The sequence below is a fragment of the Podarcis cretensis genome (assembly GCF_951804945.1).
Source record: "Podarcis cretensis genome assembly, chromosome: 1".
NCBI classification, from domain to species: Eukaryota; Metazoa; Chordata; class Lepidosauria; order Squamata; family Lacertidae; genus Podarcis; species Podarcis cretensis.
Window position 1 is genome coordinate 94,424,107 of NC_137170.1, and position 15,043 is coordinate 94,439,149.

The 15,043-nt window shown below is 42.1% G+C and overlaps 1 protein-coding gene across 4 annotated transcripts in view; it reads right to left on the minus strand.

Moving 5' to 3' along the window:
- ADCY5 (adenylate cyclase 5) overlaps positions 1 to 15,043 on the minus strand; it is a 188,457-nt gene that overhangs the window by 15,403 nt on the left and 158,011 nt on the right. For all 4 annotated transcript variants that reach the window (XM_079993071.1, XM_079993070.1, XM_079993073.1 and 1 more), the window contains 3 exons: positions 13,849 to 13,946; positions 7,255 to 7,342; positions 296 to 412 (listed from right to left, as the gene is read on the minus strand). In XM_079993071.1, coding sequence (XP_079849197.1) covers positions 296 to 412; positions 7,255 to 7,342; positions 13,849 to 13,946 — 303 coding nt within the window. The remainder of the gene's footprint in view (positions 1 to 295; positions 413 to 7,254; positions 7,343 to 13,848; positions 13,947 to 15,043) is intronic.

Sequence of the window (15,043 nt, forward strand, 5' to 3'; positions counted from 1 at the left end):
AACATACCATGAAACTGGCACTGGGAATTTCCAGGAAGTGCTCCATTTACAGGTGAAACAATTAGCATTGCTCTGATCCTGTCTATTTTAAAGACATAATATTGGCCAACGCACTGGAGACATTAAGTTGTAACCATGACTGGTTAGAACGATTAGGAAAATTACTGAGCCCACGCCTACTTTTATTTTATTGGTCACACATACACAAGGAGCTATGCTTTCTGTTGTACCCTACAGCTTCTGGGCACTGATAGGTCAGTGATGCTAAATAAAAGTAACAACCAGTGTAACATACCATGTTGGCAAAGGCTGAGAGGAAAACCAATACAATGGTAAAGACCCCAACTATGGTGTTGTTGGTCCTGGACTGAACAATCTTCCTTGAGAGAGTCTGGAGTGGAGCTGGAAAAAGCTGGTCAAAAAAGAGAAAGCAAGATGTTTGAAATCAGGATTCTGGATAAATATCTTGAACACTAAAGAACAATACACATTAGAAAGTACAAAAGCTGACATGCCAGATCACTAAACATCTGTCTTCCTCTAGGTAATTTTCGGAGCAGAAAGGCTAAATGCTTGGCTAACTTGTCATACTGACTTGCTGCTCCCTGATTAAAATAATGGTTTCTAAATCAGAACCAGAAAGAATGGTGTGCAAAACAAAACAAAACATTCGATTCTGATCTCAGAATAAATGGATATATAAACATACATTTTGCTGTTTTGCTTCCAAGATTCTAGCTAGAATTGAGTTTTATCTTCATGTCACCTCTTATTATGTTTAGATGGACAATAGGTACAACTGCAGCAGTGAATTGTACAGTAGTCAATAACACTGGCAAATGTCTTCAAACTTCCAAAGGCACCAGAGATTTGAACATTAAAGCCCAGCTGCATCAGATCAAAGACCTATCTAGTCCACCATTCTGAGTTCACAATGCCTATGGAAAACTCATAAACAGGACCCAAGCTAAACAGCACTTTCCTGCTCATGATTCCCAAGCAACTGTTACTGCCTCTGATACTGGACGTAATGCATAGTAATCATGACAAGCATTCATGGATACTCTCCTCCTCCATGAATTTGTCTAATCACCTTTTGGAGCCATCAGAGTTTGGGCTTGTACTGAATTTTGTGACCCTCTGGGATCTACAAACATTTATCTACTCTACAGGAGCTGTTCAGGAATCATCAACTCCAACTAAATTAACTCTAAATGGTATTTGGCTGACCAGTGAGTTTGGGATCTTGGAGATTATCTTCCGATATTAAGTTTTAACCTGGAGAGTTCAGGGGAGCATATTTTCCTTCACTTGCTTCCCGCACATCTTCCTCCAATAGGTTTTTGTTTGTGGCTCACCCCACCACAGCACTCAAATCTCCCATGCAAGGAGATAACAAGGATACATTTCTAAAATTCAGATGTTTGAGTTCTGTAAAACTAAAAGGCTTCCCTGCTGTTAATTTCGCCTCATCAAAATGCTCCCCAATTCAATCCCTAGAGAGAAATCTGAGACACAGACAAATAGCAGCTCAAATATGCATCATTATCATTGCACCAACTAGGCTTCTAAGTGGTTTCTTTTTTAAAAGAAGACAGTGAGAAATGGCTTGTGTATTGCTTTTTTAGCAATGACTAACCACGCCAACCTCTCCCTTTTTGCTCCCCCCCCCCTTTTTTTATTGCACGGTTAGAAGGGTTGCATTTTGCTTCCTACACAAGCACAATTATGAAGCTGTTTGATGAACAGGAGGGCTGATTAGCTGGTGCCTATTACAAAAGGAGACAGATACAACTTGTGACAATGCTGTGCCTCTTTTAAGCTGCTGCCTTCACCTGCGTCCATTACAGAACTATCTAAAATCACTGGACCAGATTTTTTCTTTGGTTGGGGTGGAAAGGGGGGAGATCATCTATCATACCAGGCACTGACATAATAAAAGATAGCAATAAACTGTAAGATGATAATAAAAATCTAGCAATGTTCTTCCAAGTGGTTAAATTAAGCTTGTAAGTAGTTCTCAATGCGACAGATGAATCACAGTCAAACATCACCCTATTCTAAACAGACAAGGAGAAAGTTTAAATTATGTGCTGCATGAGGTGCAGGCTTTTCATACTACCTCTGCCTGCACAAAAAATTTTTAGAGCACTGTAAGGATTTTCAGCCTAATCAGACTCCCAACAAGCTCTGAAGCAAGGACTGGCTAATTACATATTTAGAATTTTACATATTTATGTAATCCAGAAATTCATCAAATCCTAAATTTGGGAAATGTCAGCATTTGAACTGCTTTCTTCTATTTGACAACCTAACTGCTTGTTATTTGACTATTTGGAAACCATCTTTCAAAATGGTTTAGCTGAAGTAGAAAAACCCAGATTTGTTGGCGGCAAAGAGTATGTTATGCGATGTATGAGAAACCATTTGCTCATAAACATTTACCTTTCATTGCTCTGGAATGTGGAATACAAAATCTGAGGTCATAAATCACTAGTCAGTGATGGAAAAGCTCCAGCCTGTGGACCAAGTCTGGCCTCCCAAGCCTCACCATTTTGCCCATGAGGCTGTTTTTCCCAAACCAGGCACACCTGCCTCACACCTGATATCATATGTGATGTCATTTGTGGGGCAGGTAGAGTCACAACTGGATCAGCTGCAGAAAGCAGGATAGAACTCCCCACACATCATGTGATGCACAAGGAGTTCAATCCCACGGGTTCAGCTACTTTGCAGGGTGCAGGGTACCTGCATGCACATCAGCTGATGTGCAGGGTGTTCAATTCTCCTTGGATATTAACCTGCAAAGTTCTTACCTGGCCCTACCCACAGAAGGCCGATATTTTTAAAAATCCAGCATTGGAAACTCTAAGAAGCAAATGACAAGAATCAATGACTGATATTGTTATAGAAATGAAATAAGTAGAGTCATGATGGTAACAAGCAATGAACCCTGCAGGACAGGCCTTGCAATCTAGTTATGACCTTTGTTGAAATTTACACAGGACACCCAAATCATGCAGCAGCAGGGGGCAAACAAAAACGAATCAATATAGAAGGTATAAAATTCCTAACTGTCACACTCTAGCTTGGTTCACACATAACAATAAGCTATTGGTGTTTAATAAGCTATGAATGAACCACAAGTTGTCCCATGACTTGTTTTGTTTTCAGATGTTCTTGCCTCAGGCCTTTGTAGGTTGGTGAGCCTCTAAGATGAAGTAGCCAAGCAAACTATGGTTAAGGAAGAGTGCTGGATATGCATATAATACCAAGTAAACAACAAAAAATGGCTGCAGATCATGGATTGTCGGCAGTAAACAAACCAAAGCTAGGTCACTGGACAGTATTTGAATGATCAAACAAACCATGGCTTAGAATTATATGCAAGCCAACTACTATGCTCAAGCAGGCTGCCCTCCCTATCACTGATCACCTAAGCATGTTCTTAAACTGGACAAGAGAACACTAGGATTAACATGAGACACCAACAAACTGGTTAAATCTCTTAAGAATAAGCATAGTCTAAGCACAAAACCTAGTTATTCTCTTTATGACACCTTTAAAGAGTATGTTTTCAATTAGCAAACCAGACTGTATTTGAAATAGAAGCTAATTTCCTACAAATAGCAGCCTATCTCAGAAATGTGGAAGCTGAGTCAGAATGGGTCATCAAGAAGTTCAGTACTGACAGCAATAAAATACTTTTGGATGCTAGGGCAATAGTTCAGAGCCTAAGCACTGAAATCAGCAAACCAAGGCAAAATAAAGGTTATAACTATAGCTGTATGATTTGTCACTAGGTATTTCATGAGTCACTACTAGTCACTTTTCCATTAGCTGGTTTTTTTTTTTTCTTACCGGAAATAAATTCAAACAGCATTCCAAGTACTGACAATGCTTTAGAGTACAAAAAGGCAAGGGACTCTGTGTAATAGTGGTTCTGTTCCTACTTAAGGGAGGCTGTTGCTCAGCCATGCTATTTCAGGAAATTTGGAGCAAGGTGTTATTAATATGCTGATGATCCCCAGCTCTATTTCCTCATTCCATCTGAATCAGGAGAGGCAGTTCAGGTGCTAGACCAGTGATTACAAGTGGTGATGGGCTGGGTGTGGGCCAATAAATTGAAGCAAAATCCCAATAAGACAGAAGTATTATGTGTTCTAAGTTCTCTGGTTCAAGGGGGGGGGGGAGATGGCCTCTTCTCAAAAGGGTTACACTCCTCTGGAAGGAGGGGGCTCGCAACTTGGGGGTATTCTTGGTTCCAACATTATTACTTGAAACTCAAGTGGCCTTAGCGACTAGAAGGCCTGTTTCCAGCTCTGACTGGTTCACCAGCTCTAGCCTTGGTCCTTCGTGACTCAGCCTCTGTACTCCATGCTTGGGTATCTTCAATCCTGAAACTTCAACTGGTTCAAAATGCAGCAGCCAATTACTGCCTGAGGCTCCATTCAAGCCCCTATAACAACTATGCTGGTTAATAGTTAGTTTCTATTCACTTTGTTGTTTAGAGCTCTAAAATGATGTAGGAGCCAATTATCTTATTGGCTCCTTACCTACAGACTGTCAGATGTTAAGATGAGCAGAGGAGGCCGTCCTGGCAGTTCTGACAGAAGTACACAGAATGATAACCCAAGGGAGGGCTTTCTCTGTGTCAGCCCTTAAATTGTGGAATTCCCTTCCCACAGAGGTGTCTAGCATCATCATGGTATAGGTATCACTGTATGCTGTATGTATTACTTGGTCTTACACACACACACACACACACACACTCCATCCTATTCCTCTGATTGAAAAATGTTTTTACTGGATTTAATATTGTATTTTTTGTATTGTTGTAATCTGGGACCTTATGGTGAAGGACAGGTAAGAGATCCAAAATCCACAGCAGGGCAATGTCTTTATGAAGACTAATCAAGAGAACACCCCCGCCACTTAATGGATCCAAATGGTTTCCAGAGAGTGGTAGGGGATGCTTTATCCCATGTTGATGGCCTTTCAGCCGATTCCCTGGTGGCCCGCTGGAATGTGGAGTTAACCAGGGCTATTGACTGTTTGGCTCCGAAGCGCCCTCTCCGATTGCATGGAGCCTGGACAGCCCCGTGGTTTTCCACGGATCTGAGGGCAATGAAACAATCGTTGAGGCGGCTAGAGCGCCGGTGGCGGATAACTCATTCCGAGTCTGACCGGACACAGGTTAGGGCTCAACATCAAGCCTACCAAGTAGAGAAAACAGCAGCAGGAGACTTTTTCAGGTGGTTCACAATTTAGCGGAACCACCTGCGACATCGGGGCCCAGTACGCGCCACATGATCTCCTGCAATGATTTTGCAAAGTTTTTTGCAGATAAAATCACTCAGTTTCGGGAAGAAGTAAACTCCACCGTGGGAGCAGGGCCAGGGCGGGAGAGTGCTAGAGACCTGTCTAGTCAAGTTGTGTGGGATCAATTCCAATCTGTTACCTCCGAGGATGTGGACAGGCTGCTTGGATGAGTGAAGCCAACCACCTGTCTCCTGGATCCTTGCCCATCCTGGCTTATAAAAGCTAGCCGGGAAGGACTGGGAGATGGGCTTCATGGGGTGGTGAATGCTTCCCTCCGTGAGGGAGCCTTCCCAGACCCGCTGAAAGAGGCGGTTATTAAACCGCTTCTTAAAAAACCATCTTTAGATGTGGCCACGATGGCCAATTATCGCCCAGTCTGAAATCTTCCATTCTTGGGCAAGGTGATTGAGCAAGTGGTTGCTGAACAACTCCAGGCACGCTTGGAAGAAGCGGACCATTTGGATCCCTTCCAGTCGGGATTCAGGCCTCATCATGGGACTGAAACTGCCTTGGTCGCACTGGCTGATGATCTCCGGCGGGCTAGGGACAAAGGTGAGAGCTGTTTCCTAGTTCTGCTGGATCTCTCAGCGGCGTTTGATACCATCAACCATAACATCCTTCTGGACCATCTTGAGGGGCTGGGAGCTGGGGGCACTGTCCTACAGTGGTTTCGCTCCTTCCTCCTGGGCCGTGTTCAGAAAGTGGTGGGGGGGGATGAGTGTTCAGACCCCTGGGCTCTCACTTGTGGGGTGCCTCAGGGTTCTGTCCTCTCCCCCATGCTTTTCAACATTTACATGAAGCCACTGGGAGAGATCATCAGGAGGTTTGGGCTGGGTGTTCATCAGTATGCGGATGATACTCAGCTCTACCTCTCTTTTAAATCAGAACCAGTGAAGGCAGTGAAGGTCCTGTGTGAGTGTCTGGAGGCGGTTGGAGGATGGATGGCGGCTAACAGATTGAGGTTGAATCCTGACAAGACAGAAGTACTGTTTTGGGGGGACAGGAGGCGGGCAGGTGTGGAGGATTCCCTGGTCCTGAATGGGGTAACTGTGCCCCTGAAGGACCAGGTCCGCAGCCTGGGAGTCATTTTGGACTCACAGCTGTCCATGGAGGCACAGGTCAAATCTGTGTCCAGGGCAGCTGTTTACCAGCTCCATCTGGTACGTAGGCTGAGACCCTATCTGCCTGCAGACTGTCTCGCCAGAGTGGTGCATGCTCTGGTTATCTCCCGCTTGGACTACTGCAATGCGCTCTACGTGGGGCTACCTTTGAAGGTGACCCGGAAACTACAACTAATCCAGAATGCGGCAGCTAGACTGGTGACTGGGAGCGGCCACCAAGACCATATAACACCGGTCTTGAAAGACCTACATTGGCTCCCAGTATGTTTCTGAGCACAATTCAAAGTGTTGGTGCTGACCTTTAAAGCCCTAAACGGCCTCGGTCCAGTATATCTGAAGGAGCGTCTCCTCCCCCATCGTTCTGCCCGGACACTGAGGTCCAGCTCCGAGGGCCTTCTGGCGGTTCCCTCACTGCGAGAGGCCAAGTTACAGGGAACCAGGCAGAGGGCCTTCTCGGTAGTGGCGCCCGCCCTGTGGAACGCCCTCCCATCAGATGTCAAAGCGAGAAGACATCTGAAGGCTGCCCTGTTCAGGGAAGTTTTTAATATGTGACATTTTAGTGTATTTTTCATCTTTGTTGGAAGCCGCCCAGAGTGGCTGGGGAAACCCAGCCAGATGGGCGGGGTACAAATAATAAATTATTATTATTATTATTATTATTATTATTATTATTATTATTATTTATCAAATTGCCACAAAATAGTGAGCAAATCATCACCCACTTGCCAGAGAATAAATCCCATTTAACTAAATGGGGCTTACTTCTGAGTAGACACACATAGGATTATACCATCAAATTACTACCACTCACCTTTACGCAGGAGTAGATGACTGAAACAAATATTACTGTGGTGAGGATCACAAAACAGGTCAGGTAGAATGCCAGCATAAACACAGAGCTGAAACCAGAAAACACAGCCATGTGAGATGAGTGTAACAAATGAAAGGAGGCATAGTAGAGTCATTGGAAGATGCAGGAAGAGAGGATAGAAAACCACAATATCACTGTTCTCTTTATGTTAGTTAAGAAATATAGGAGGAAGCAGCACCCTCCTGAAATAACAGCTCCAACAGTGAAAAAAGAAAAGATTAAGAGTAGGTCAATCCACAAATTGGTAGTGAACAACAAAACTGGATGGCAGCTTAGTAAATTTGAAAAAGACATATTTGCAACCTACTGTAATAATTTCACACTGTTCTTAATCTGTATGTTACATTATATTCCAAAATCCAGACACAATTTTCATTCTCATTGGTTCTATTTAAAATGATCTAAAACATCTAAAGATGCATTATTTGTCAAGCACTTGAAAAACAACAACAGAAAAATGAAAAACAGAGCCAACACCCAAACAAATTCTGGCCACTTCCTTTGCATCAATAACCCAGTTCACACACCACAGTAAACCATAATTAACAACTTGCTGTGAGTGCACAGATCACTCTACTATGTTCCTTTCATAGTGTGAGAGCAGGAGCAACAAACCACAATATTTACCTGAACATTGCATCTGGATCATGGATTGTTGTTGGTTTTACTCAAGAACAAATCTTCCCTGTGGAGATTACATTTCTCCTGAGGGGCAAGCAGTAGCTTCAAATTGGGAGTGGGGGAAAGCAGAATTTCATTTCTACACACCACCACCCCATAGCTATTTCCCCAGTCTAATTTGGCCTCTCCACCTTGTGTAGCTTGTCTAGAATATAAAATAAAAGGGATCAGATTCTGGATCCCCCAGCACCAGGTCTACTTTGACCCTTAGATGTGTGAATGACTTTTGAACCAAGTTGCATCTATAAATTAATTATGACTATTGAGTATAACTAAAAAAAGTGTTTACATGTTGTTGTTTTACTGCTATCCAAGCTAACTGATAATCAAACCATGTAGCATTCCATTTTTTTGTGAAGTCCTTGGAATTTTTATATGTGTTTTAAATGGAGGGGGGCTTGCATGTTGCAATAAATTCTACCTCCACTGTCAAGACGCATTATGCCTCTCTGAAAGCCAGTTGATAGGAATTACAGACAGGCAAAACGCTTTTGCACTTGTGACCTGCTTGTGGGCTTCCCAGAGGAATCTGGCTGGCCACTGTGAAAACAGGGTGCTGCACTATGATGGGCTATTGGCCTGATTCAGTAGGTTCTTCTTATGTTTTTATTAAGTGTAGTAGAGGTATGAAACTTGGCTGGTATGTCACATTAGTGGAAGGGAACTGTTTCAATGGTGCACAGAACACTAGGAAAAATCAGACAGTTCTGTCTCTTTCTTCATCAGCCCTCCTTGCACCCTTCCAATTTTGAAAAAAGGTCCAGTGTGTGGTGCAGTTGCACTGGTTAGAATATCTTAACTGAACAGTGAGTGGCACAGCAATGACAGTGACTTTTGCCACCTCAGCACTGAAGGTGGGGCCAGGTCCTGATAGTGCCAGAGCAGGGAAGAAATATTTTCTCTTGTGCCAGTACTGATACCTATGTATTGGGTAGATCAGTTTCCCAGCTACCATATAGAATCCAGGTTATATGGGCTTGTTCAGAGTAATACCTCCACTTCAATTCAGAACATCACTGCCATGTTTTAGTGTAGGATTTATGAGTGAAACATTTCCATGTTACCTCATTATTAAAAACAACAAACAAACAAACAAACAAAACCGGCTCACCCTTCCCTTCCTATTGCTCAACCTCATCCATAATTCAACAACAATGATTATCACGCACAGTAACATTAAGGCTAACCACATGAAAGCCAGCTGGGTTTCATGCTCTTCCCTCACTACAAAGAGCATTTCTACTTGCTAATATATTCATCAGGCTTTTGTGGCTTTCCTGCTGATTGTAACAAATTTATCACCGCCATTTTGCTGAGAGTTTTCATTTTTGAACCCCTCCATGCTTTTGGTCAGTATCTCATGGACATTTACAGTGCTCAACGCACATATATCCATTGCCACACAATATTACAAACACTGAACTGGTTCAGACATAAGCATCTCAGTCCGATAATCCATGGTTTGGGGGCCAAGTATGATCTCTCCTTGAGTACCTAATTTCAATGAAGTTTTCTTAAACTAGTTTTCTGTGAAGTGCGAACCAGGAAACTGTTGTTTAAGTGCTGCTTACAAAGCAGAAGTCTTCCTTGAAGCCAGACACGCAAAGAGAGAAGAGAAGAGAAGAGAAGAGAAGAGAAGAGAAGAGAAGAGAAGAGGAAGCATGTGGGCATAAGCCTCATTCTTTGTCTGATAAACTATGGTTTACAAGACCAAGATGTCTGAATTTAGCCATCTTACATGTAATTTTGTTGTCCCAGCTGTTCTTAGAGAACATTTGCACTATAGACAAATATTTACACTACAAATAAAAAGCAAATGAAGCTATGAACCTCTAAAATACACAGCTGAGCAATACCTTTATTAAGACCAATTTAAATGCCACAAAATAATGGCAAACTTTTGAGTTCCCCAGAACATTTAATCAGGTAAAGTTACACAAAGTGGGGGGGGGGGGAGAGGGAAATGTACCATAATCAGGTTGGATATTGCAGCCATAAGGTAAGTTTTTATATTTAGTTCCTTGATCAAGTCTCTGCTAGGTGTTACAGTTATCAGGCTACATACCCAGGATTCTGGGATAAAGACTCAAGGGCTGCTTCTTATTTTTGATTTTGCCAGTAGAAAGACTGCAGTGTTTGTCTTTATTTCTTGCTCTCTGCCTAACTAGGAAGCTTTGTCAACATCCAGTCTAAATTTTTTATTTCTTAATTTTCCCTGTGTTTCACCCCACCCCTCACCCCAGTTTTGTGTGGCATATTGCCTGATGAAGAGTTCTGGATAACCAAAAAGGGTGCAGATAAATCAGTTTAATATTGTTGCATGCCACCCCAATCTCCAAGTGGTCCTGTGAGAAAGAGTTAGTGGCTGTCTAACAGAGAATTGTGAGTGTCCTCAACAAACCACAATTCCTAGAATTCTCCAGCAGTGGAAGTAATGACAGCATTATTGCTTTAAAGCCAAAGTAAGTTTGCAGGGTAAGTTTAGCTGGGAAAATGACCTCCCCAAGGATTTGTCCTGAAGCTCAGACTTGATGGCTTTCACCTTCCCCACAAAGCTGTTAGAGCAAAAGTGAAAATTAGCTGCTAATCGTTTTTTGCAGTGTGTATTTTGATTCCGGACTCTAGACATGGCTGCCAAACTACTGTCAACACCTCTGCTATTTTGAACCACCACTAAGCAGAAAGCTGGCCTCTTTACACCACAGTTTTATTATGGGTGAAATTATAACTAGAGTCCTGCTTCACAGTCTACAACCCTGTGAACTGAATTACAGTAAGATGTGCCTGGGATTTCCAGTTCCAGCAAATAATACTTTAGTTTACATTGCTTCATTTTTGTGGCTATCTTTGCATTCTCCAATATAGGTAAAGGTAAAGGTACCCCTGCCCGTACGGGCCAGTCTTGACAGACTCTGGGGTTGTGCGCCCATCTCACTTAAGAGGCCAGGGGCCAGCGCTGTCCGGAGACACTTCCGGGTCACGTGGCCAGCGTGACATCGCTGCTCTGGCGAGCCAGAGCCGCACACGGAAATGCCGTTTACCTTCCCGCTGGTAAGCGGTCCCTATTTATCTACTTGCACCCGGAGGTGCTTTCGAACTGCTAGGTTGGCAGGCGCTGGGACCGAGCAGCGGGAGCGCACCCCGCGGCAGGGATTCGAACCGCCGACCTTTCGATCGGCAAGTCCTAGGCGCTGAGGCTTTAACCCACAGCGCCACCTGCGTCCCTATTCTCCAATATAACCGAAGTCTTATCATCAGGCAGCTTCCAAGATCACGTTGTTCTGGATTGCCTTAGCAACATCCAGACAAACTACCATGCCTGAAGCACATGATGCTTGAGGGCTTTGCCAAGATGAGCTCTGGATCCGGCTCAAATCTAATCCACTTTCTTTTTCTCCTGGCACTACAGAGACCATCAGGGAAACAGCATCATATCATTGATGCAAACAAACACATACTTGGGAGGGAGAGGGTCTTGCTGCTCGCATACAATTTTCCACTGTCCTGGCAGCAGTCCCCATTCCTTGAGAGAATATACTGCTTACACTGTTACAGCACAATTCCCTGACTTACCTTTCTTGTTTCTCTTCTGGCGTTTGGGAGACAAGAAGTGAAGGGTACTAAGAATTATCAAAGTGATGAAATCTGTAGGTGCTCATTGCAAGGGGTGTGTAGGCAGATCCCTTGCCTGTGGGAATGACCCGGTATACGGTTGTTGCTTGAGATCTTTCTTAAAAGCAAACTCTGGAGCCAGCCCAACTTCTGCCATATTTGTTACTTAGCTAAGACAACTAGAAATGATATGCAATGTGTAATATGTTACACTGTGGTTTTAGAAGGTTGAGATTCTGTAGCAGTTGTAAGGATTGTGCTCTTTTTTCATGTCTAGTTAAAACTGAATCTTTAGGCAGTGGGTGGAAATCAATGTTGAACAATTACAATTATTCAGTCAAAACAATAATTTGCCCTACAGAACAATCTCCCCTCTCCCCACCCTATGTGCTGCTCTAGGGGTGTAATCCTAGGATCCACTAAGTCCTGGCACCTGAAGACATATGTAGCACATAATGGAAAGTCATTCCAAAGTAAAAATAGCTTTAAAAAAAATGTTTCTTGGTCAGAAAGGAAAACTGGAAAGTCTGCTTCATCTGTAAAAAAAGCCAACAGCAATGCAGACCTTGCCTCACCAATAGATGCTTTCCCAACATTACATAAGATGGGTGTGTTGCACCTTCAAGGAACATGGCAAAGGTCCCTATTCCTGTGATTACTGGGCCATTTCTGTAAAAGCTCAGAAAAGGCACAAATCCTGTAACAGTTGTGATTGCTGAAGCATAATGGAAATCACAGACCTCTGATCTAAAGCCTCAGAGATGCTGAGCTAAGCCAGAAAGAATACATTTAGTAGCTTTTAATCACACATTAAAGTGAAGTGATCGACCTAAATTTAGCTGCAAGCCTCTTTTTGATTTCTCTTCAGTTTTCCTAGATGGAGCAGTCTAAATTTTAGATTACATGTTTTTGGCTCCTTCTGCTTTGTGGAACTGATTTTCTGCCTCTCCTTGCACAGTGCTTTTTCTTTTGCCTCAAAGAAGAACAAGCCAGGATGATAAAAGCAGCAGTAAAAGGCCTAAGAAGTTTCATATGTGGGGGGTGGGGGGACACAGTGACTTCAGCCACACCCTGTTTCCTGCCACTAACTTTTCCATCCTTTTCATCTCCACACTCCCTTACCTCACCTCACATTGCTTCCCTGTCACTCTCCTGAACCCAGCTTCTTGGTGGAATTGCAGCCACCTTTACTGCTGATAATGCAAAACTCCAATATGTAGCCCAAAAAAACTTGCATAAAAAAACACTCCATTCATACCATTTCTCCATCAATATTTTAAGATCCAGAAGATGACAAACAATACCATGAGTGGAAAGAGAAACTTCATGGATTAAAACATTTGTACCAAAGGACAAACAGCAAAGCAGGAAATAACTTATTAAAAATAATAATTAGTAAACATAAAAGTGATTTGTTTCAAAAGCATCAAATAACACATTTTAGTTTCAATCTTGGTTAAAACTGAAGCAATTGGATCAATAACAGAATTCGAACAATTGATATAGATACTTATAACACTTGCAAGTAAGGGAAATAGTATCCAAAATGTATAAACTACTCAGAGTCAATACCACAATGGTATCAAAAACCTTTGCGGAAAAGATACTGGAGAAACAAGTTGATCAGAAAAAAGGGAGTCAATGTGGAATAAATACTACTTAAAATTGCTTTAATTAAAAAAAAGCAAATGGAATGAAAGTTATTCATAGGTTGTACCTCTGAATATATGACATAGCCAGCCCTCACTGCTGAAAAGGATATATCACTATAAGAATATTTTATGCTATACACCATGGGGGGGGAGTTATTTGGTTGTTTCTGTTTTTATTTTGATTATGTATTCTTTGTTGAGCAAGTTTAAGCATTATGGTCAAATCTGCATGAATGTTATTTATGTTCATGATTCATTTTGAATGCAGGTGTTGAGTTTTCTACTTGCGCATAGAGTACAATGTTGCAAAGTGTAGTACCCTAGATAAGCACCCAGAGGTGATATTTATGTGAAAATAGACTATTTATTTATGACTTTGAGAAATATGATTTAGACATAAACTATAATATTAGTAACAACCAATATTACATTACAGTACCAAAGGAAATGAATGTCAACAATGAGCACTGCAGTTTGCCACACAGCCACACATTATGGGAAAGAATTTTACTTCATTTTAGTGCAAAGAAACCAGGCAGAGTAAAAAGGAAGATGGATTGTGCAAGGAAAGATATAAAGTTCTACTCACTGTGGCACAATTGTGATTTGAACAAAGCAAATGAAGAGGAAGACTATGGAGGCACAAGCCACATATGCACCAAATCGATCGTCCACCTGTTTGGAGTACTGCAAGGAAAGAAACAATGTGTTAGATAGTGAATTCTCATGTTATAGCCCCTTTCTGAATCTTGCATTTCTTAACAGATTTGCCTCTGCCCTTATTGCTGTGTTAGCTTGACAGTGGTACAGGGGACTATAAAATGGAAATAAGCTGATACTACCTTTATAGGCAATTACTACAAATTCATATATTAGATAGGACACATATCTCTCACACAAAATATCCAGTGCCGAGTTCACCTTCTTCAAACATCTGCTTAAGGTTTCCTTCACTAGTGCCTCTCTTAGAGAATAACAAGGAAAAAGGGCTGCTTGCAGGCAATTTTTTAAACAAACTCGGAAACTAAAAGGGAAAAACTATGAAAAAATGTGTAGAAGCATTCTTATTAGGAATGATGAATTCTGAGATATCAGGTAACATTGTAGATATATGCAAAGTTTCAAGAAAAGCAGCTCATCAGTTCTTCCTCACCTGTTCAAATATGCTCATGGGCCAGGACCAAATGCAATAAAGCAATTGGGAAAGCAGCTGAAATTAATGTACAAATACTGTCTCCCAATACACCATATCCGACAACATGTTTTTTGCTATCTAGGAGACATCTGAGAAGCATTGGTATGTATAAAAGAGGCCAAAGTTCTTTAGTAGGGCAATATAAATTTATTAAGTATCGATGTTTAGACTGGGGAAGAAGAAGAAGAAGAAAAAGATTATTGAGGGCCAAAATACAAATGACAACGGCAGACTGAAATCATTAAAAAGTCTTCCCAAATTGTGTGAGAAGTGGAGACTGGGGGTTGCAATTTAAAGCTTTTTTTAAAAAAAGGTGTGTGGGGAGAGAACTGTGAACCTCTCTACCTCAGTTGAATACCAAAGGGAATTTTTACCCACACTCCCCAATGGGCTCCAATACTGGAAATGAAAGAGCTGAGGGGGGAAAGCAGCTTTCAGAGAGATTGGGGGGGGGGGCAAAAGCAGTGGTTTTTTGGGGGGGTGGGTCTATGCATCTGATTCACATGCCTCTCTTGAGCTTTAAACCATGCCCCTTGCTTTACAAATGATTTGCACTGATTCAGATTTTACAACTTTAAAGTTTAAAGAT